Genomic DNA, 25,401 nt, shown 5'->3' on the forward strand with positions numbered 1-25,401 from the left:
GCTCTAGACAAGTCTCTCTCTCTCTTTCAGTTTAACAGCATTAGCTCAATGAAATATGTCTTCCTTTCGTTCCATTCCTTTATTGGGTGGTTGTTCTGCACGCTTAGTAAACAAACTACAGCTAGTCCAAAATGCAACAGCAAGAGTTCTTACTAGAATCAGGAAGTATGACCATATTAGCCTTGTCCTGTCATCGCTGCACTGGCTCCCTATCAAACATCGTATGGATTTTAAAATATTGCTTATTTCTAATAAAGCTCTGAATGGTTTAGCACCTCAGTATTTGAATGAGCTCCTTTTACATTATACTCCTCTATGTCCGCTACGTTCTCAAAACTCAGGCAATTTGATAATAGCTAGAATATCAAAATCAACTGCGATCCAGTCTGTGTCCAGATCAGAGGATCACTGCAGTCACCCGGATCAAGTACGTATCCAGACCAGATGGTGGATCAGCACCTAGAAAGGACCTCTACAGCCCTGAAAGACAGCAGAGACCAGGGCAACTAGAGCCCCAGATACAGATCCCCTGTAAAGACCTTGTATCAGAGGACCACAGGACAAGACCAAAGAAAACAGATGATTCTTCTGCACACTCTGACTTTGCTGCAGCCTGGAATTGAACTACTGGTTTCGTCTGGTCAGAGGAGAACTGGCCCCCCAACTGAGCCTGGTTTCTCCCAAGGTTTTTTTCTCCATTCTGTCACCGATGAAGTTTCGGTTCCTTGCCGCTGTCGCCTCTGGCTTGCTTAGTTGGGGTCACTTCATCTACAGCGATATCGTTGACTTGATTGCAAATAAATGCACATACACTATTTAACTGAACAGAGATGACATAACTGAATTCAATGATGAACTGCCTTTAACTATCATTTTGCATTATTGAGACACTGTTTTCCAAATGAATGTTGTTCAGTTGCTTTGACGCAATGTATTTAGTTTAAAGCGCTATATAAATAAAGGTGACCTTGACTTTGACTTTCGTTAGAATTAATGTTTTCCTGCCTTGCTAAATGTTGGGTTCATGATCAATAAGTTGTATTCGCCTCAATCTGATTCAGTAAAGTCAAACCGCAGACAGTGAAGCTGCATCACTGAGCGTGAGTCCCTCGTGTTGTGAGGCGGAAACAGAGGATTCCGCTTGGTCTTAAAGCCTTCCTCAAACACCCACGATCACAAATAACAATGATTTTTGTAAAATAAAGATTAATTATTAATTGAGGAGTTGTTATTATCATTATGATCTTGTTAAAATAATTAAATGGGATGCGAGAAAATAATGAATACAAAGAGTAGTGCTGCTGAGTGCAGGCATGTGGACAGTGTCTTATGAGGCTTTCACTTGCTGAACTGGTTTATATAGGACTGTTGTTTTGGTTATAGACTAAAAATGGTCTGCACCCATGTAAGATTTTTCTAGTTCTAGTCGTTCGTTTGTTATATTCAACTAATCAGAGGTTAATATTACATTTACATAATCAAATCGTAATATTTTCCACTCTCAAGCACATGCATTAAGTTTGCAACAAAGCACATGCAGAAGTAGCCTAATAATTGTGGAAAATGAGACATTTTAATTATTTATTAATAAACAAATGTTTTTTTGTCGGCTGCAGGATGAAATTCACAGTGCTGGCTCTCTCCGATGAGAGAAATGCAACATTCACAGATTACATAATTCGTTTTCATTTAGAAAACTTTTCAAACTTTCTGTAGATATATTTTTAATGTATGTGAGACACCACAATATTATGTTAATTAAAAAATTATAAATTCATTATCAGGAAAAAATCAAAGTGATGAGACGGTGCCTCCCTGTCATTAATGCACATTAATATTTTTTACACAAACACTTGAATATGAGCGTCGTGGTCGCTCCAAGAGTGCTCCATCACGAGCTAATAACATAGCTGCATTTTCAGCAATAATTCATTTTAAACATATTTAGTTATGGCTTGATCAGAAGGTTACAATGACTGCGGGATGTTAAGAGTTTGTCTGTTTCTTTTACTGATTATTTTTGCGTTAAAGCATGATTTAAACAGATTCACACACAATCCCTTTCGCAATAATGCATTCAAACAAATATAATCTTACAGTGCTACTACATTATCAGCATGCTATGTGATTTTGAAATCTTTAAGAAGTTAATCGATCTGTTTAAATTTTCACAGCAGAAAGCAGCAATTAAAGATTTATTGTTATTAGTTTGGCATGTGATATAGGCAAAAAAGTTTACACAAAATAGCTTAAGCCACTTTGAAACTCTCCTGTTATTTATTATTATTATTATTATTTTATATGCTACGTTATGTACATAACATTTCAAACATACTGAAATACTTTATTCACGGAGTGAAGGCGGAGCGTGTTTCTGCTATCAGTGCGCTCGGAGGGGAAGTCGTTGCTGCTCACAGACTCTGCTGCCAGTGAGAGAGACGTTTCACCCGACGAAATGAAGACGACCTTGGGAACACAAGCACAGCACATCCCCCAAAAATCAACCTGCAGCAATGCTCGTTGATCGACTCGCCAAGCTTTACTTTTGTAATGCTTGCGCCACACAGATTGTGGAAACTTAACACTGGACTTCAAGTAACTTGGGCTATGAGCTTCTCCAACCTTCCTCCAGACTCTAGGACCTTGCATTCCAAATTATATAAAAAACTTGCTCTCATCTGAAAAAAGGAGTTTGGACCACTGGGCAACAGTCCAATTCTTCTTTCCTTAGGCCAGGTAAGATGCCTCTGATGTTGACTGTGGTTCAGGAGTGGACAAACACAAGGAATATGACAACTGTAGCCAAATTCCTGTCTGTATATCTTGACCCCAGCCTCAGACCATTCCTTGTGAAGTTCACTTAAATTCTTGAATCAGTTTTGCTTGACAATCCTCATAAAGCAATGGTTCTCTCGGTTGGTTGTGCATCTTTCTCTTCCACGCTTTTTCCTTCCATTCAACTTCCTGTTAACATGCTTGGATACAGCACTCTGTGAACAGCCAGTTTCTTTGGCAATGATTGTTTCTGGCTTACCCTCTTTTTAAAGGGTTTTAATGATTATCTTCTGGACAACTGTCAGATCCTCAGTCTTCCCCATGATTGTGTAGCCTAGTGAACCAAACTGAGAGACCATTTTGAAGGCTCAGAAAACCATTGAAGATGTTTTGAGATGATTAGCTGCTTGGCATGTCACCATATTTTATTTTGAGATATTTAATTGATGAGTTTTTGTAAAATTTTAGCCAAAATCATCACAATTATAAGAACCAAAGCCTACTTCAGTTTTTGTGCATATAATTAATTTAACCTGTTAGCGTGCACCCAGACGTGGGTGTCCTCAACTCCCCATGTCCGCATGTGTCAATATTTACAAATAGATTAAATTAAATGGGAAAATTTAATCTTGACAAACTATATATCACTATATAGATCTACGCTTTAAGCATCGACAACAGATCGCTGTCTTTCAATGGAAAGCTAATAAATAATGTATTTTCTACATTTGTGTAAACAGTACACCTCAAAACATGAAGAAGGAAAAAGCATTACATACCACATTAATCGTAATAATGAGTCATAAACCCATCCACAGCTGTAAATCCCGGTTTAGTTAGAAAGGTATGGGTCCACTGAAAGACATCTCATGGAGCATGTTTAGTCCAAAGAAGCAATAACATTGTAATATGGATGATCATTCCTTTATTTACATTTCAGTTCTTTAGTGACAGAATTGTTTGTGTCTGCTATGGAATAACTCACGGTCAGAAACTGCATCTTGGTGGTAAGAAAATGGCATGGTTTTGTAGCGTACAGTGTCACAAACAGAATGAGACGATCCACAAAAAAAGTGGAAAAGCGGAAGATAGTTTATTTGACTTCTGGCGCTCTCTCGTGACGGCTCGTGACACACGCTCTGATACACCCATCATCTGATGGAGGCGGAACATATTGACCGCATTTTTCTTTATTTGTTTTATTTTTCAACAGTTTTTATATATGTGTGAGTGTGTTTTATGTTGAATGTGCCTGTTGAATGTGCCTCAAGATTGTCTGGACCCCTTTCCTGTCAAGGAAACAAATAGCTAAAAAGGACCTTTCGACATAAGTGAAGTGATAATGTGATCATACAACAGAGGACAAGTCTGTTGCAAAAAAAACCCCTCTCGTCAGAAAACTAATCATGTGACATCACATCCTGAATCGACATCCTGTTAGCCAGACTGCTCGCTCCTAAAAAGGAGCTGATTCAATTAACTCTGATCACAAGATCCTAAACCCAGGAATCATCAGTAATTAATGGACCACAACAAAGGGTCCATTTAGAGTGTTCGGTGGAGGAACCATTGATGAAGTATAAACTAATTAAATTTGCACTCAGTTCAGTTAAAGCAATTTGAATCCTTACATTTGAGTCTTCTCAAAATAAATGAGCTAATATTTCCTTACAACGTACTTTCATTGTGATTCATTGTGAATGATGCATTTCTAGCAATCTCAGGATTTTCTGTAATTGGCATAAAAAGTATTTTTTTTTTCTTATTTTTCTTGTCAGGGTTTGGCAAGTGAGGACCCAGATGCAGAATTAACAGGGGGAACAGTTTATTAACAAGCGTGAAACACAGATGCAGTAAGACAGTCCACAGTAGGGCAGGGCACATGACAGGAGAAGAGGCTGGTCAGAAGGAAGTGGCTCCAGACTCTGTGGCAAAAGTAGACCTGGTAGTAACTCAAGTAGGACGGGCCTGACCCATTTGAAGGAAACCCTTGTAGTGCCACAATGTCTGTCAGATCAGGAGAACCAGCGACCAAGGAGGACTCAGGAAGCAGGACAGGAACCAACACAGAGACAAGAATTTGACAGATAAAAGTAAACTTGGAGACCAATGCCTAGGGAGAAAAGAAAACAAAAAGGTAAAACAAGAAATAACTTGAATTAATTGAAAACATAAGGATAATAATTGGAAAAAGCTAGGAACAAATAACTAGAACTACAAACCAAAATAAATAAAGAAAACAGCAATCTTGCTGAACACTACCACGGAAATAAAAGGTGGGAAAAAAACCCAAAAGGTTCGAGAACAAAAACACCAAACTACAAAGACTAGAACTAGAGTCACAATGACAGGGTGAAATGGGCTGTGATGCATGGGGCGCCAGGTAAAATCTTGCCTAGGGCAGCAAATTGGTCAGGGCCGGCCCTGAACTAGGCTACACATGGGAACAAATGAAAACCAGAGGGAACCAAATAGGATGCAAAATACTGATTAAAGAGTTCTAACAAGACTAAATATCCAAGCAAGAGACTACACAAGGCACACACAAAACTGAACCAGCAAAGACCAGAGGGAAATGAGCACAATATAAAGGGAGCAGCGCACACAAGGATCATGTGAACACAATTAGATAAACAAATGACAAAACAAGGGGGCGTGGTGATTGGAAACAAGGAGGCAGGATAAGGGGAGCATACGGCCAACATAAACAAAGACACAACTATCTGCTCATGCACAAAATATACACATTAAACAAGGATAGGACAGACAAGGGGCCCGTTCTTCATACGTTGCTAACTCAGTTAACTGGATTTGATTGTTGACGATTTGGCATGATCTTGGATCGTTTGGTTCTTCAAAGCTCATCCCGGAGCTGCTGTCATAGCAACAGGTCCGTAAGCTTAAACCTGCTCGGGAGCAGGCTTATTTCATGTAAACAGGATTAGATCGCTTCTTTTCAACCAGAACTGATTCTCAAAACATGTCTGCTACCACCGCTACTTTATTACAAGAGTATCGAACTGATCCAGGGACAATAATTTAAAATAATAATCATTAAAAAATTATTTTAAAATAATATAAAAATGCTGTGTAGTCCATAACAGCCTACAATAGACAGCCAGTTTTACTCACTGAAATATTTATTTGTCATAAAAGTATTACTTCATAATTGTATTAGAGTCTTACACACATGCTATACATATAATAGAGTCGTGCATTATTTTGAGTGATGACTGCTATTATAAGAGTGGTTTGATGGAGCGCAGGAGATGCAGATAAAATGATATTGACCCTTAAGAAACTTTCATTAATGCTGTCACGTAACAAATCTGTCCAAAAATAAAATGAAATGAATAGATAATTTCTACATTGAAATAAAAATGTAAAGACTGCACAACTATTATAAATTGCGAATCTAAATAATTGGGAATCATGAAAAAATTCTAATAAAATAAAAACATGTAGGCCTATCTATTATCTGTTTCATGTATCTATTATAACATTTATGTAGTTTTGTTTGCTTGGCTGTTTCCTTATAAAAGTCCAGAAATTTGTCAAGTTTTTCGTCGGGTGTGATTTTAAATGATATGACGTCATTACATTGTTGTCTTGCCACCAGCCAATCGCTACACTGCTGATCATGGTTTCGAGTATCGATACATATCCCCTTTTAAGCCAACACATGAACGCGCAATTATCTCAGATAACTCAATCTAGCGATACTAATCATGCACAACAGGTGTGTTCGAAGAACCCAACTAGCCGGATCATGATTAGCACTATGATATCTTGGATGTGTCATTTGATCTCGGATGTAATAAGCGACGTACGAAGAACGGGCCCCAGACCGTCAGGGCAGGATCCTGACATTACTTACTCAAATTATTCTTATTGTATTTTTCTAGTGTTCAAATAAATCACTTATATTATGTCTAAGTTTCTGTCTAGTGTTTCATAAGTAAAAATATGCAGTGGGGGGTTTAATGACTAAATAGTTTGTAGAAGCCTTCAATACAGTTTGTAAATATTTGTTTATATTGGGGTGGGGGGACTAGACATAGTCTCAAAACAATGTTTGCAGGAATCTCATTTTTCATTATATCTTCTTCAGATTTGAAATATAAACTCACAAGACATGTGACTTTCAACACATTACTTTTCTAGATTGCTCCAGGACTGATTTCATGTGTTTTTTATATAAAAACAAACAAAACAAAAAAAACAAACAAAAAAACATCGGTGTGGTAAAAATATTTTCAAGCCTATAACTTTTAATATTTTTGAGCATTATCAGATCTGGTTGATAAAAAGTAAAGCCCAAAGGGTCTTCTTTCCAAAGATGCAAAAATAATGTGTGTAACACATTAAGGTTAGGTAGATAGGGCACTCTCAGCTGTCAGTCCCATAATGGGGGTGCTGGCTAACAGGTTAATACACGAGTTTCACAATTTGAGTTTAATTACTGAAATAATTGAACTTTTTCATTTTTATTGAGATACACCTGTATGTGTGTGTGTGTGTATTAATGACTATATTAATCGATTTATATATATACAGTCAGGTCCATAAATATTGGGACATCGACACAATTCTAATCTTTTTGGCTCTATACACCACCACAATGGATTTGAAATGAAACGAACAAGATGTGACTTTCAGCTTTAATTTGAGGGTATTTACATCCAAACCAGGTGAACGGTGTAGGAATTACAACAGTTTGTATATGTACATCCCACTTTTTAAGGGACCAAAAGTAATGGGAAAGATTAACAAACATAAATCAAACTTTCATTTTTTAATACTTGGTTGCAAATCCTTTGCAGTCAATTACAGCCTGAAGTCTGGAGATCAATTAGACATCAGCGTACACTGGGTTTCATCCCCGGTGATGCTCTGCCAGGCCTCTACTGCAACTGTCTTCAGTTCCTGCTTGTTCTTGGGGCATTTTCCCTTCAGTTTTGTCTTCAGCAAGTGAAATGCATGCTCAATCGGATTTAGGTCAGGTGATTGACTTGGTCATTGCATAACATTCCACTTCTTTCCCTTAAAAATCTCTTTGGTTGCTTTCGCCGTATGCTTCGGGTCATTGTCCATCTGCACTGTGAAGCGCTGACCAATGATTTCTGAAGCATTTGGCTGAATATGAGCAGATAATATTGCCCAAAACACTTCAGAATTCATCCTAATGCTTTTGTCAGCAGCCACATCATCAATAAATACAAGATAACCAGTTCCATTGACAGCCATACATGCCCACGCCATGACACTACCACCACCATGCTTCACTGATGAGGTGATCATGAGCAGTTCCTTTCCTTCTCCATACTCTTCTCTTTCCATCACTCTGGTACAAGTTGATCTTTGTCTCATCTGTCCATAGGATGTTGTTCCAGAACTGTGAAGGCTTATTTAGATGTTGTTTGGCAAACTCTAATCTGGCCTTCCTGTTTTAGAGACTCACCAGTGGTTTACATCTTGTGGTGAACCCTCTGTATTCACATGGTGAAGTCTTCTCTTGATTGTTGACTTTGACACACACATACACCTACCTCTTGGAGAGTGTTCTTGATCTGGCCAACTGTTGTGAAGGGTTTCTTCACCAGGGAAAGAGTTCTTCGATCATCCACCACAGTTGTTTTCCATGGTCTTCCGGGTAGTATGGTGTTTGGAAAGCAACCAAAGAGATTTTTAAGGGAAAGAAGTGGAATGTTATGCAATGGCCAAGTCAATCACCTGACCTAAATCCGATTGAGCATGCATTTCACTTGCTGAAGACAAAACTGAAGGGAAAATGCCCCAAGAACAAGCAGGAACTGAAGACAGTTGCAGGAGAGGCCTGGCAGAGCATCACCGGGGATGAAACCCAGAGTACGCTGATGTCTAATTGATCTCCAGACTTCAGGCTGTAATTGACTGCAAAGGATTTGCAACCAAGTATTAAAAAATGAAAGTTTGATTTATGATTGTTAATCTGTCCCATTACTTTTGGTCCCTTAAAAAGTGGGATGTACATATACAAACTGTTGTAATTCCTACACCGTTCACCTGATTTGGATGTAAATACCCTCAAATTAAAGCTGAATGTCTGCAGTTAAAGCACATCTTGTTCGTTTCATTTCAAATCCATTGTGGTGGTGTATAGAGGCAAAAAGATTAGAATTGTGTCGATGTCCCAATATTTATGGACCTGACTGTATATATATATATAATATTTTGCATATGTTAATTTTACAAGCAATGTCCGGTATCTGATATATTTGGTATCTGAGAGGTGACCAAGTGTCTAATCCATTTAAAGTAAAATGCAAAGTCTCAAATTCACAGTTTCATAAAATTTAATGTACATCATGATCACATAATTTATACAATACAATCATATAATAATTGAGCTTAATTAACATTCTATGCAGCATCTGTTACAGCTATTTGCAAGCTTTTATAATCCATATAATTTTTTTGCGAATTTCAGGAAAGTTCAAACCATAAACAAGAGGGTTCAGGATGGGTGGTACAATGAGAAACTCTAATGAAAGAATGATTGACAGCCCTATAGGGAGTTCCAAAAATGCAACCCGACTCAAGGTGACCTCGCAAAAAAGAGCTACTGAGAAATTTAAGAGGATCACAATGTGTGGAATACACGTTTGATATGCTTTTCTCCTGAAATCTAGTGAGCTTTTTCTACAAATGATAAGAATTTTAACATAAGAGTATAATATAAAACTTAAAGGCATGATAACAGTTGTGGTCACTATGAAAAAGCCAAAAACATTATTAACAATAGTGTTTGCACAAGAAAGCTTGACAATTTCCCAGTTGTGACAGTACACCTTCCATAGTTTGTTACCACATATCGTGAGTCTGGCATTTAATATACCAGCAATACCAACACAAAGCATAGGATAAATCCAGCTTATAGATATTAAAACAGATAAAATCTTGGGAGTCATTATGTTGTTGTATTGTAATGGTTTACTTATTGCTACATACCTGTCAAATGCCATTAACATTAAGATTGTGTTTTCATTTGATGCATATGAATAAATGACAAAAGCCTGTAAGATACATGCTTCACGGGAGACTGAGTGTGTATCAGACAGCAAGTCTGTCAGTAACCTTGGGAAAAAAGCAGCTGCCACGAACAAAGAGTTGACGGATAAACATGAAATCAGAATGTACATGGGTCGGTGCAATGTCCTTTCCAGAAAAATTGCAAGAATAATAAGGGCATTAAATAATACAATAGTACAATATAGAATAAATCCCAAACCGAAGAAAGCATATCTTATGTACCCAATATTTTCAAACAACATCAAGTAAAAATATGTTCCATTTTCCATTTTCCATTAAGCACAGAATGGATTCATTGACCTGAGGATGAAAAAAAAATAAAATAAAAATAATAATGTGATCTTTATGTATCTTAAAAATAAACAGATTTGATGGTTATCAGCTTTAGATAACCACAATGTTTTAAATAATACATCATGTGAATATTATTTGATTTGATTATTAAATCAGTTAAACAACAAACATGTGATTGTATTACCTGAAATACCTTCTGTGGTATTATCTTAAATTACCATTACTCCATCTTCAAACATTGTGCAAATGTGCAGGGAATCACCTGTACCTGTTGTGGTTTAGAAGAACTAAGAGTCGCCAGTACATGCTGTTTTTTATAGTATAAAGCATATCTCTGGAGATCTCTCTCCTGTGCTTGATTTGCATAAACAGCACAGGCTCCTAGATTCCTTAAACAGGTTGTGTGGCACAGTGGGAAAAACTCTTGTAACTTAAAACTTACTGATTAAACTGCAAGCAATTGTTGCAAACAATTTGGTACAAAATACATTTGCGGGGGATATGGTACTCTTGGGTAGATTCACAGACAAGGTTGCACTATTTTTCTTAGTTGTATTTGTCTTTTAGTTGGCAAAGTTCATGTCTTAACACAGCCTTCACCTGCAGGCAGTGATATTGAACTGGGTTTAATTTAGCAGTGTGTGGTGTATGCACACCTCATATTATGGTTATCATGTTTAATGATTTGAGCTTGAAACTATGTTGACATTCTCATTGTGATCAGTATTTCTGTGATGTTGTGTCTCATTGTAAAATTAAGACATAGGCAAATTGTTTCTTTTCCCAATACTTAATCATGTTTTAATTATAATCATTAAAACACTGATTTATATCATTTTATTCTAATAATTTTTATCATTGTTTATGTGACATTGCCTAATTAGTTTACTCATTTAAATCCTATGTATTCCTAGCAATAATAAATTATTTGTTTTCTTGGAAGTGTTCTGGGAATGTTTTCAGTGGCAAATTTTATTTTAGTTCCCAAAATGTTCTGCTAAAAATTAGGAAAACATTCTCTAAAAACATTCTGAAAATGTTTATTGAAAATGTTGTTAGAACATTCTACATTGTAATAAAGCTTCCCATCACACAAGATGTGGACATTGCTTAGGTCAAATTTAGATTGAAAGTTAAAACCCAACCTTTGTTTGATGTCAAGCAAAAAAATAAATAAATGAAAGCAGTACCAGCTTCACTTATAAACCAGACTGTTTTTATTTCTGACATACATTTACAAAATGTCTTAATGAGATTAACAGAGGCTTAGTGTCACGGTTCGTGAATGCACCGTCTCCAGCTGTAGTCATGTTACGTCATGTTGATTGTTTCACGTGGGTGTGGCCGCTGATCGTCTGATCAGCGGCAGGTGCGGCTCATTCCCACAGACTATATAACGCCCTGTCTTTCGTTTCCTGTTTGTCTGATCGTTGTTTGTAGATCCTGGTGTTTGATGTCGTGTTCGTGTTGTTCCTGCCTTGCCTTGTCGCCGTTCTGTCGGATCCTGTCTTCACGCTTGGAATACACTCACCACCAATGGATTATCACCACTGTCATCGTCGTTCAGCGCACCCCACGTCACAACTCACCAGTCTGTGCTGCCACCGTGGTTCCTGCGTCATTCTCCGGCCTTCCACCATCATCATACTACCAATAAACTTACTTGTACTCGCATTTGTCTCCTGTCCTCCATTAACACTGTCACACTTAGATGTTGATGGTTTATTGAAAATAATAGTTTGGATTGATGTCACCATTATGGTGATCAGTAGTCTATAGCATTTTGAGTCTTTGACTTTTTAATGCTAGCTTTTGTTAGGCTACTGTAACTTTTGTTGTTGTTGTTGTTGTTGTTGTTTCATGGCAAAAACAATTAGTGATGGGTTGTTCTAAAATCTTTAATATGACTCGGGAAGAATGAGTCATCTTGGGGAGTGAGTTTTTCAGTTGCGCATTCTTAAAGTTATTTGGGTACTGTATTGGAATTAGCCTAGTTGTTCACCTGTTTTAGTCAATGCAGTCTGAGCCAAAAAGTTAATTGATTAGTTCTATTCCTTATTATTATTAATGGCAAGGTACCAAAGATAAAAGTAGAGAGAATGTCAATATTGCATACAAAGAGGTGGCATTACATGCAAAGCACCATTTACAAATTTATGTTAACATAAAAATAAATAATATTAAATTAAAGCTTTAACAAAATAAATTATTAAAAGGATTAAACAAATTAACTATTTTAACAGCCTTAAGATTTTTGGAAAAATAAATTGTTTTGATATACTATTGAACCTCAAGGATTTTGATGAGTAAATTTATTGCGGTGAATATGAAATTTAGCAATAAGTAATAATAGGTTAATAATAAAATATTTGTTAATTTGATCTTTTTGAATATTAAAGAAGCCAAACAATACATCCTTGAAAAGCAGAGAGAAACACTGGAGCACACTGCGATGCAAAACTTTAGAGAATTCAATCCAAAATAGCTGTGTATGAGGACAATCCCAAAAGATATGTATATCAGTTTCATTAGGGTCACTACAAAAAGATAGCTTGTATATATGTATGATTTAAACCTTTTCAAAAACACATTAGCTGGGTAAAATCTTTGTAACAATTTGAATGAGATTTCTTTAACTTTAGTTATTGTATATTCCAAAGAAAGAGTCCAAACTTTTTTACAATAAATATGATCAACCACATTCCCCAATAAGACACCAAATATGAAGTTGTTACAATCTCCTTTTGAGATAGTGTTCTAATCTTATAGTTACATGATGAAGGATGTGACAAAAAGCATAGTTTTCCTACTGGGTTTTCAAATGGGTCTAAAGAAATAGATAAAGTGATGGATGATCTATAAGAGTCCCTTAAAAGTATAACAACTCCTTTAGGAATAGACAATGACATGACATGACAATGGAGAATTATTTTGGAGTTACTGGAAAATTACATTTACATTAGAATTCTTTGTAACTTAAAATATGATCTTCCGAGTTAAGTAACTGGAAAACAACCCAAATCATTTCCTCAAACCAGTTATTAAAAAAAATATATATACACAATGTCTTGATTGTTCCAAATGAAGTACCAGTGAGAGGAGAAATTGTGCTTAAAATTAATGGCCATGCAAGTGTTGCCTTTTCATAACATGTAGATAAATTTTTTAAGGGATTCTAACAATATTATAATTACAGATCAATAGGAAAGGGAGACCACCCAATTTGGAAAAGTAATAATTGGGGATACAATTCGAGATTGAGTTTGGATTACACAAAACTAATCTAATCCAATTAATTTTGAAAGTTTTGTTCAAAGAAGAGAAATCAAGGAAATTCAAACCACCATACTCATATGTGTTCATTAATACCGACCTCTTAACATAATGGATTTAATTTGTCCAAACAAAATTAATTTTATCAACTGGTTTACAGATTTAAGCGCTGCGGAGGTCCAATTTGGTGAAGACAGTGGCACCAAGAAGATGTTCCTGGGCAGCAGGGACGAGAGGAAGAGGATAGCAGAATTTGACTGTAATATTGTTGAGGGCATGGTAATCAATGCAGGGACGCAAGCCTCTTTTATTTTCCACAAAGAAAAAGCTTGAAGCAGCAGGGGAGGTAGATGGATGTATGTAAACTTGCGCCAGCGCCTCCTTGATGTAGTCCTCCATGGCCTTCTCTTCCGGGATGGAAAGGGGATAAATCCTTTCTTTGGGCACTGGCTCACCCGGAAGGAGATCGATGGCACAATCCCATGGCCGGTGTGGAGTCAGCTTGGAGGCCCGATTGGGGCAGAACACGTCACTTAAGGGGGTGTAACAGGGTGGAATGTTGACAGATTGTATTTCAACAGGGCTCTCGATGGAGGTTGTAAAGACGGGTAGAGGTTCTGGGGAGAGTTTGGCTGGAACAGAGAATCCAGCAAGACAGCCCTGGAAACCAGTGTTGATTTTGACAGCAAATTCGGATTTAGTCTTAGCCTTAGTCTTTTGAATAACACACCATTTAGTTTTAGTCACATTTTAGTCATCTGAAATCGTTTAGTCTTAGTCTAGTCTTAGTCGACTAAATATCATAAGAGTTTTAGTCTTAGTCTAGTCTTAAGTCTTTTAGTCTTAGTCTAGTTTTTTTTAGTAGAACAAAGTCGACTTAGTTGACTTGACTAAATGTTTCCATCAGTCTGTTATAGAATGGTATTAAGGTTTGAATATGCAATACATACACATATTTAATGGCTGTAATACAAAACATGTATTTTATTTTATTCTTAATGTCAAAAACACTGACCATAACTTTTTTCACAAAAGATGATCTCACATAAAATAAACATAAGGCCTGCTCTCCATGAAAAATATACATGCTCTCTGAAAAAGATATGCATTCTCCCTGAATGATATGCAATGCATATGACATTCTTTCAAGACGAAGTACAGTATTATTGAAATAGACAACCACCTAACTCTAAACTTACTGTCTTTTACTGTCTGTGCAAAATCAAAAACATTAAGAAAAATAGCTGTTGCGCTTGCATTTGCTGCGGCTTTTTAAAATGGCTCGGCTGCTTCTGCATAGATCAACCTACCCTCAAAGATTCGCTCTGATTGGATTTCTTCCCAACAAGGCCCACAAAAAGAGTACTTATGATTGGATATCTTCTCAATTTGTCCCTCCCATATATTTTCGTCTCATTTTTATTCGTTGACTAAAGTGTCAGTCACATTCTTCGTCATCATATCTGACTTTTTATTTAGTTTTCGTCCGTGAAAAAAGTTAGTTGATGAATATTTTTCGTCATAATGTTCATCATAGTCTTCGTCAACTTCGTCTTCGTCCACTTCAGGATCATAATATGGATCATAATTCCTTTGTTTACGTTTCAGTTCTTCAGCAACAGAACTGATTGGGTCCATTAGGGAATAATGGAAACTGCGTCTTGGTAGTAAAACAATGGCATGGTTTTGCAGTGTACAGTGTCACAAACAGAATGAGACGATCCACCGGAAAAAAATAATTAATGAAAGATAGGCGAAAGATAGTATTGTGTTATTCTGTGGTATTACTCAATACAAATGTGTTATTCTATGTTATTTACTTAATATGGTATTATCTTACTTATAATATTATGGATAACTATGACAGAAAGCAATATACTGATCAATATGCTGAGTTATTCCCAAATACTGGTTGTCATGAAAAGGGTCAGGTGTATAAAAGCCCTCCCATAGGGCAGTACTAGTAGTGTTGAATAGGATTGGACATAAAAGACCTCCCACTAGGAGATCCTGGTAATAATCCACTAAGTTGTATCTGTGAACTAAACTGACCTCTGTAATGCACCTGTGAACTAAAATAACCCTGAGAACTTTGGGTGATTTCCAAATGCTGACAGTGGTAAACAGACTTGGAGAGAGGTCTCATGTGACCATATCCAACCAATAGGGAGAGACTGTTTAATTGTTGATTTGGCCGAATTCCATCATTAAGCGATAAGGGCTGGCAAACTTGGCGGGCAATGCCAATTAAAAACCGGAACTACCAAATAAGGTATAGAGATAGAGGTATAAAATGAGTGCATGGACAGACAGAAGATTCAGATGCGGCGGCCGTCATCTCGGCTTTGTTGTTTTGAGCAATAAAGTCTATATTCTGACACCTGGAACCCCGTCTCCTTAGCCTTATTTATTTGACTGAAGAAATTCATCATCAGCCCTAAGACACGACATAATTGGCGACCACGAAGGGACTGGATTGAAGTCCGGTTTCCACAAGAGCCGTCGCGGGCAGAAGGCCTGACTTCCACGCAAACTACTTGAAAATTAAAGGCGCCTAAAAAAAGGTAAGCGATTTTTGCTTAAATTGGACACAAGAATGTTTGCGTGGTAGGTTAAGGTCATGCCTGTGCTGTGGGGGTAATTTGGACAGGGCTTCACCAATAAACGAAACTTAAGTATTGAATTTGAACTAAATTTAATGAAAAGTTGATTAAGTATAAATCAAGGGGTTCCAGGTGTCAGAAGCTGCGCTTGCGAAAAGTAGATAGTTAGAAAAAAAGTGGAGACACCTAGGAACTAAGGAGCTGCCCAAGTAGGTGGGGTGTGGCCCTGGTGGGTCCCCGCATGGGAAGGGCAGCTTGTTCGGGTGTCTGCAGACTGGAAAGAGTTAAAGTGTTAGTCTCTGTCTGTCCATTGTATGTTGAGAGAGAGATCTGTGTGTGCGCGCAGCATGCTGGATACATTACTGTAAGCACTGATTGCTTGGCTATACTAACCACATTAACTACACTTGGCTTTGCATGAAGCTATATGTGCTGATTTTATATGTTTTATGTGGCTGTTTATTTTTGCAATGGTATGAAAAACTAGTGTGAACAATTGTAAAATAATACAGGAGGAGGCAATAAGGTGGTGATTAGAAAATAAAGCGTGTATAAAGAGTTGAAAGAACAAAGTAGATTTCAAAGAACTGGCTTTATCGGGAGTTTGGAGGTCATCCAAGTTACCGACGTTGTGATCTAAATTGTGAAACAATTATTGATAAAGTAACAAGTGACTGGTTTTTCGTTTCTAGAGTGAGAGAGAGAAAGAGAGACAGAAACCAAGGCTGGTGTGTGCATGACGGAGGGAGTGGAAGCAATGAGTAGGAGTGAAGGAGAAGCTCTGTGTGTGTGTGTGTGTGTGAGTGTGTGTGTGTGTGTGTCCATGCGAGAAACCTCTGTATGAGTGAAAGAGTGAAATTATCTCTGTGAGTGTCAGCAAAGAGTAAAAGCAAAAGGGCAGGGAAGAGGAGAACAGAGCAACTGTGAGTGTGTGGTGTGATGGAGAGAGAGAGAGCATGTATGTGTGTCTGGATGCATGTATTTGTGCACAAATGTGAGAATGAGAACCTGTATGTTGGTCTGACTTTGTGCTGTGTGTGTGACAGAGAACAAAGAGAAAGTGTTATGTGTGTTTATGGGTGTATGAAAGAGTGTGTGTACGTGTGTTTGCATGTGTGAGAAATAGTGTGAGAGTGAGTTTAGTCTTAAGAAATTACATTAGATACCAAACATATTTAAAATGTGAAAATCCTTTGATCTCAGTAATACTGCTGAGGTCAATATGACCCCAAACATTATGCGTGTAGTCATGTCATAATAACGGATATTAAAAACATTATTATTAAATAAAAAACAAATTCCTAAAAAGATATTTTGTAATTAGGAAATCATGAAATATCAGGATAGTAATAATAAAAAAAAATAAAAATAAGGATATATATTTTCACCATGTAAAGTGGGTCTGGGGTCTGTATTATACCGATGATAATGAATATGTTGATGAATGTAGACTATTATACATGGATGTTACAAATGTTGGTAGAAATTATCCAGAATTAAGAAATAGAAGAGCAAATGTTGAGATCATTGCTTAATCTATTTAAATAATAAAAAAGAGAAAAATGGGAGAAGTTGTTGTAAATACGAAAAAGAGAAGAAGGGGATGAAGGGGTAGACAAATTCCATCAATACAAGAAAAAAGATTGCTAATTGACTTTTATGGAACCATTAAACTTAAAATATTGTCAAAAGATGAACTGAACATTAGAATATTCAAGATAGGAGGGTTTCGCATAGAGTAAACCCCATCTTTCACTTACTCAATTTGGGCAGGAGGAATGACAGCTAGAGGTCACAGACTGTGGAGTTTTGAGGCAATCAGCATGGGAGAAAACAATTCGGACAAAAAGCAATTTGCGATGGAAAGAACCAATAGATCCTGTGTTACTCTTCAAACTGTAAACTAGAAAAACATTGTGATTGTCTCAAATATTTTAAAATAATCTAATCAGCTTCTATAAAAGGTGATAAGTCCTCCGCCCAGCAAAAGTCCAGGTGGAAATCAGGGGTCGGATACTTTTAGTGATCCTTGTCTGATGAGCCTGGTGAAGATTAGCTATTAAAGTGCTGGGATTAGAGAGGTAAGTCACTGAGGGAAAAATAATAATAATTTATTGTGTTGAGCAAATTGATAACTGTGACTTTCAGAGATGTCAACTCAAGTAGAGTTATTGGTTTCTAAAAATCCAGCCTGTTAACAAGTAATAGGGGAGCTCTCAAAAAGGTGGGCAGAGAGAACTTGTTAAAAATCTTTAAAAATTACAAGATCAATGATAAATAAAAAAAAAAAAAATAAAGAAAGAAAGAAAATGAAATGAAAAACGAGAACAAGAATCATGGTTATTGACTAAGTTAAAACAACATAGAATTAAATTATTAAAATTGGAGAAACAAGAAAGAGACAATAAAAACAATGAAATTGAAGAAGAAAGGCCGCCTCCATATGCTGCTTCCTGTGATCAAGCTGTTAATCAAATGCCTTTAGTACAGGGAAAAATAGATTTAAAGGGATAAATAGAATTTGAGGGATATGTACAAGATGCACCTGCAGATGTTGAAATAAATGAGCAGAATAGCAGAAGTGAGTTGAGGAGAATGGCAGACAGCAGGAGAGCGAGAGAGATACACACACAGCCATGAGAGAGGGGCTGTAGCTTAAAAAGGAGGGGCTGATAACATCAACATCAATGTTTCATTCAAAACAAAAAGAGAGAGAGAGAACAGCCCACAAGGTGGAGCTAAGGACTGAAAGAGGAGGGGCCAAGGACTCCAGAGGGGAGGAGAAAACAGGTGAGCCACACACATCTCGATGTCTTTCAGAGATGCTCAAAGAAATGGAGAATCGCCACAAACACCTAACCTCAATTTATGAAGAAGCACCTGAAAGAACAGTGACGCCTGCTGACTCAGCCCAAGAAGCACTAAATGAGATGGAGGAAAGGTGCAACGGAACAAGAGAGAATCCACATGACAAGAGAAGATTTCAAGCAAGCTGTGGACACATTGCAACAAGAGCTGGACGAACTGATGGGCAAACATGAACGAAAGCAATCACAACCAAGCCAATATGATTATGTCCAGCGGAAGCAGTATAAGGAAGTAGTCGGGGCACTGGTCATGCAAGACATAGAATATCCAGATGATCTGTTTCAAGCATACAGACGAAGAGGAAAATAGCAGCATGGATCAACAAGGACATCAAGAAGGACTGAAACCCCAAAATTGGAGTGCTCAATAATCATCAAGAAAGGTCACACCCAATACATTCCCTGGGCAAGTCAAGATCTGGAGACTGGTTTCCCATCTTCTAGACATCCATAAAGGAGCTGGAAAATGGAATCAGAACATTTGACGAAAAAACAACTGGAAAGCTTCTGGCCCTAAGTGACATCAAAGCCCTGTTTGCTAAGCGTTTGGGGGCCTCCAAGATGAATGACATTCTCAAGCAGTCTGGCCTCTCCACCAAGCAGCCTCAAGCAGAATGAGTTTCTTTTGACAAACATTGACGTGACATCTGGATGACTCTGAGAATTGAATACCCTATGCAAACTGATCCAGGATTCCTGAAGGGGGAGCCAATGGGGGAGACTGAGAATCCCACCACCTACATACAGAAAAAACTAAGATGCTGGAAAGAAGAACTGGAAAAAGATCCTGAGCAAGAAAAAGTACCGACAGCACTCTTCAGGACTGCCATTGTGGAAGCCATGCCTGCAGTAATGAAAGTGAAGCTGGAGAATGAACTCAAAGACCATGTGGTGCATGCTGTAGAACAGCACAGCAGACCAGAGTTAAAGAAGAAGGACCAAGAAAAAGAGCTGCTAAATAAGAAGAAAAAGGTCCAAGCAGTGCAGAAGGATGACCACTAAGCAGTGATGGCACCTGTCAATACTTCGATGCCTGTCAATCCACTTGTAACAATGAATGTGCCTGCACCAGCAAATCAGACCGCAGCAGCACAGGCACCGCCTGCTGGAACAGTTGATGCACCACAAGGACCGGCACCAGTCGTCATCTATCTCAAGCCAGAGCAGCCAAACAACAGGAGCTGGAAAAGACAACAACAAAAAGGACGTGGCAGAGGAAGATTTAACAACAATCAACAAAAAGTTGGTGGCCCTCCAGGAGTATGTTTGGGATGCTATCAGCCTGGACACAGTAGAAGAAACTGCACCATCAATCCTTGGCAACAGAGCCAGCCAATGGCCCCAGGAGTCAACTATGGACAACGACAAGTGCAAGCTCAACCTCCAGGCCCTGTTAACCCATGGCGTGGACCTGATCAAGGCTATTAGGGCTGCCCAGAGAATCCTACAGGGAGGAATCAGCTTCCAATGATATCTTGTGATGTTGATCAAGAACCAATGCTGCAAGTTAAAATCGAAGGAAACCCCATTATTGCCATGCTTGATACAGGGGCAACAAACACCTGTTTAAATCCAAGATATGCCTCGCACTTCCCAATGTCAAGAAAATATATATAAAGACAGTAGGATTCTCGGGGACAACTCAGTTACTTCCCATGACTGCCATGAATGGTTAGAAGTGCCAAACTCGATTCCTCATGTTACATTGTAAGTAAAGATTGTGTTTCTAAAGACTTAGACCCCATGATGAAACAAGCAGAAAAAAAAGCAACTGGGAAGCCACAGAAAAAGTTGTATACTACTCCAATGATGGGAGTCCCCAGAATGGTTATAAATACAAAAGTTGAGCCAAAGGTTAAAAAAAAAACATCAAACAAAGCAAACTGAATGGGCTAGGTGCACAAGATGGCGCCGGTGAGCTTCAGCGACGCGAGTGTGTGCGTACTTATTTCCGGTCTTGCGACGCTCGCATTGACTGTAAGGGAAACTTACATGCGAAACTTGGCTAGATGTATATAATTAATGATTTTCAAATTTAACAGCCGATAGTGGTATATCAAAAACATGGGGAAACATCCTCCCTATATTTTGCGTACCTCTGTGTGGAAATTCATCAATATACAACGCGGAGATTGCTTTATTCTTCTGTTGATTATGCGGATCAGAGTCAGGTCAGGTCCACAGGGATTTCTTTTTTCAAACACAAACCTCTCAAATATGCAATACTTTTCATTTTTCGAAGAGCTGGTTTTGTTCTGTTATGTAAGATAAATGTTTCTGACTGTCAAACAAGACGCACAGAGATTTCTGATAAAGCATGTTTTATTAACTTTATTTGATAACATAATTTATAACTAACTGTACAATTAAACGTAATATAATTATGGTAGGTTTGCCTTAAATAAAAGATTGCTGTTTGCATTCATGTGTGTTTTTATCTGTTTATTTGTTTTGTGAAAGATCTGCAGCATAAATCATTATCTGTCTATGAGCAGCCATGTATATTGTTATTTTTTTGCATAAACTATCAGATTAAACAGATATTAAAATTAGTCACGTATTTTTTACTGTGCAAAATAATAAAATATGTTGTGAAAATAACAATGAAACAGACTGATGTATGTGTACAATTGAGAAATGGATACTTCTGAAGATAAATCGCAGCCCACATCTCACGAGGTAAATATTTAATATTAATAATAATAATGCAAACATTTTCGAGAAATAAGTAATTTGTACACTTACATATTTGGTAAAATAAACATACATTAGCTGTGTATACAAACCATGAGTTCAACTTTAATTTCGTGAACAGAAGTGAACATTCACCGGACCCAAACATTCACAAGTTTCAAATCCACTGGCTCAGTTAACATTTATAGTATAGTGATAATAGCAGTGTATATCTTATTTGCATATGAAGTGATATTATAAATCCTGTAAACATATAGAAGGTAATATTTGGACTTCTCCGGTTCTCTGCACTGACTTTAAGCACAACCGGAAATATCTACGCACACACTCGCAAGACCGGAAATCCAAGATGGCGGAGATATGCAACTAGCCCATTGAGAAAGAAATGTAGAAACATGTACCACCTGAATTATGGTCTCAGCGTGACATAGATGTGGGATTAGTAAAATCAGCTAATCCAATTAGAATAGTGCTTAAACCAGGAGCTAAGATACCCAGAAAATTACAGTACTAAGCTACCAAGAAAGTTTCAGTATATTTCAAAACCAGAAGCAGAAGAGGGAATCAAAAAGACAGTTGAGGGATGAATGAAAGCAGGAGTGTTTGTTGAAATTACTAGCTGTAGTAACACCCCAATATTGCTAGTAGATAATGCATACAAATCAAAATGGCGTTTGGTGCATGCTTTGAGAGCAGTGAATGAGGTTGTGGAGGATTGGCCTACTGAAGTTCCAAATTTGCATATGTTGTTAACCAATGTTCATCTCCTAATCATTATACAGTGACTGATCTCTGCTAAGCTTTTTCAGCGTTCCCTCGGCCGAGGAGAGAAGACTTTTGTTCACATTCACCTATCAAGGTAAAAAACTCACTTACATGAGACTGCCACAAGGTTTCAAAACACTCACCATATGTATTTAATCAAGTTCTAAAAGAAGATCTACGTGATCTCAGGTTGGACAGTACATTAATACAGTATGTAGATAATTTGTTGATCTGTTCAATGACTTTGCCACCAAGGCTCAATTAAAGGACTTACTTGGCTGAAGGAGGACATAAGGCCTCTAAAGAAAAACTGCAATTTTGCTTACCGCAAGCTGAGTACTAAGGATGCACAATTTCACATGGTATGAAAGCTATATCACCCAGTCAATTATAGGACTACAACTACAAACAGTGGGATAAATTATTACTTTTTTGGGAATGACAGGTTTTAGTGCAGACTGGAATGATAATTATTCAATCAAAACAGTTCCACTTAGAGCACAAAGAAAACATATGGGCCATCAAAATATTAAAGCACCTTTGATTATTTGAGGATTACTGATGCATACATTTGAACCATTAACGGAAAAAAAAAGCAAATTGGCTTTGGCGCTCATATGAAGGTCTATATCGGTTACAATCCTTATATATGATGCGCATGGTTTTGACCATTGCGCGAGGGGGGAAGTGATTAAAAATAAATAATAATAATAATAAAATAAAAAATAAGAAAGATTATAAATAAAGTGACAAAGTTATTGGTTGCTTTATGTATAAGCAATGGTGGATGAATATCTATTTGAATGTGAAGTCTGCACCCTAAATAATGTCAAGAAATGAACATGATGAATGTCAACAAAAAGGTATAAGAACTGACATCAAGAAAATAAAGACCCCTGTAGTTTATGTAATCGACCGCGCATTGGAGTATGAGCATTTGAACAAATCAAAAGGGAAACATAAAATGGGATAATTAAAAAGGAATTGTGCAATAATCTGGAATTTAGACCAAAATATGTATTATAATTTAGAAGTACTCAAATCATTCTGTCTGATATATGCCACAGCCACTGTAAAGATAAACATGAATGAACATGACAATCATTAAGGTCAAAGACACAGAACTATAAGTTTTCCCCAAATTCGCACCATGAAAGATCAATTAGAAGCAATAGCAGATTACTATTGGGTATGTGAAGAAAAAAAAAGAAGAAAAAAAGTAAGAGCCACACTACCAAAAGACTGGAAAGGTATTGTACTAGACTAAGACTGTTACAAGGGGTAACAACGATTGAAGGAGACTTAAATGAAGTTAAGCAGCCGCAACTAAGGTGACACAGAGCTAAAAGAGCCTATGAAGCATATCCAAATCTGTACATGGATTTAATTGGCCAACCAAGAAGAATACCAGAAAAATATAAAGCTAGAAATGAAATTAAGTCTGGACTTGAGTCTATATTAGTGTGGATTACCCCAAACAAGAACTTAGAATGGATCAATTATATTTACTATAATCAGAAGAGATTCATTAACTATACTGATGATGCCTTAGATGCTCTGGGGAAACAGTTGAGTCCTACAAGTAAAATGGCATGGCAAAACAGACAAGCACTGAACTGGCTTCTGTCCGAAAAAGGAGATGTATGTGTAATGTTTGGAACTGACTCATATACTTATATTTCAAACAGTACAGCCCCAGCTGGATCGTTCACCAAAGCAATGAAGAAACTGAAAAACCTAAGAGAGGAAGTGACCAAGAATGCTGGAGTAGACGTGCATACTTGGGATTGGTTTAATTTACTTTTTGGGTCTTGGGGACAATGGTTAACTAAAGTGGGCATCATAATACGCATTGTTGTTGTTGGGTTTCTTTTGTTGTTCTGTTGTATTGTGCCTTTCATCAGATCAATGCTGGCCAGTGCTGCAGCCAAACAGATGATTAATGTGTCAGTGAGACCAACTGGAGTGGACATTGGATGTACCAACGTGCACATTGGGACCTGGACTGGATGAACTGGATGAATTTGTGTGAAACCATCCTGAAAAACAATGGAGTGGTAGGGAAGGGGTGCCTTTTATTTTCTATTTTTTATGTTTATCCTGTATTGTAACTTTTGATAGAGAGGGAGTCAGTATCTTCATTGTATTTTCATTTTCTTATTATGTAGTAGAATTAGAATACTTGGATAGAGTAGGCAGGAAGTTAGATTGTGTTATTGTATTTTATTTTGGCATATGCCCCTTCCTGAAGTCACTTACTCCTCAAGTCATTTATTATCTGATCATTTATTTTAAAGAACATCTTAAGAAAGAAAGGGGACGCTGAAGGTGTTAAGCAGGTCTGTGTTACGAGGCAATGCAACCAGAAAAGGGGACGATAAAGAAAGATTGCATATTTTCTTATCTGAATGTATTCATCATGTAACTTTCATTTATTAGTATATAGTTTGTCTTATTCAACACTGGAAAAGTCATCAAAGTTTGAAAAAAAGAAGGGATCGAAGAGCACCTCAGTGCTTAGCAACATGAGTAGATTCAACTGGAGGTTTAAAAGCCCACTATCTACTCCAACACCAGATAGAGCTGTATGGCAATGAAAGTTGCCTGAGCTCCTCTGGCAACGAAGGACAGCATCACCAGATAGCACTCCAGGCTACCGGAAATGCTTGGAGTTCCTCTGGCAGCGTGGGATGAACCAGTGTACAATTTATTGTAATACTTTGTTTTTACTAATTTTGCATTCATAAATTCTACATAACCATGACAACCATGGGCAAGGCTAAGACATCTCATGCACATGCTTTAATACATTGTTGATTTGTTTTGATTCATTTGACCCCCAAGAATGTATAGATAGGGAAGCAGATTCTTTTACTCTTCTCTAGTCAATTGTGGGGAGAGATATTTGGATCTAACTTCCTCTGGAGTGCAACAACATACAGAAACCATTTGTTAAGAGGAAATGGAGGACCATTATTGGTTCATAGATGGACAGAAGGAGAGGTGGACTTGTGGTGTTGTACTCTAGGCAAAGGGCTTAGTGGTGAGACTTGGTAAAG

General features: G+C 37.4%; 1 protein-coding gene across 1 annotated transcript; it reads right to left on the minus strand.

The window, feature by feature from the left end:
• Nucleotides 1-9,197: 9,197 nt before the first annotated feature.
• LOC113115379 (putative gustatory receptor clone PTE03) lies at nucleotides 9,198-10,115 on the minus strand. Its single transcript, XM_026282907.1, has one exon. The coding sequence runs from the start codon at nucleotides 10,113-10,115 to the stop codon at nucleotides 9,198-9,200; it is 918 nt and encodes a 305-aa protein (XP_026138692.1).
• Nucleotides 10,116-25,401: the final 15,286 nt, after the last annotated feature.

Source organism: Carassius auratus, chromosome 15 (genome assembly GCF_003368295.1).
Source record: "Carassius auratus strain Wakin chromosome 15, ASM336829v1, whole genome shotgun sequence".
Classification (NCBI taxonomy): Eukaryota; Metazoa; Chordata; class Actinopteri; order Cypriniformes; family Cyprinidae; genus Carassius; species Carassius auratus.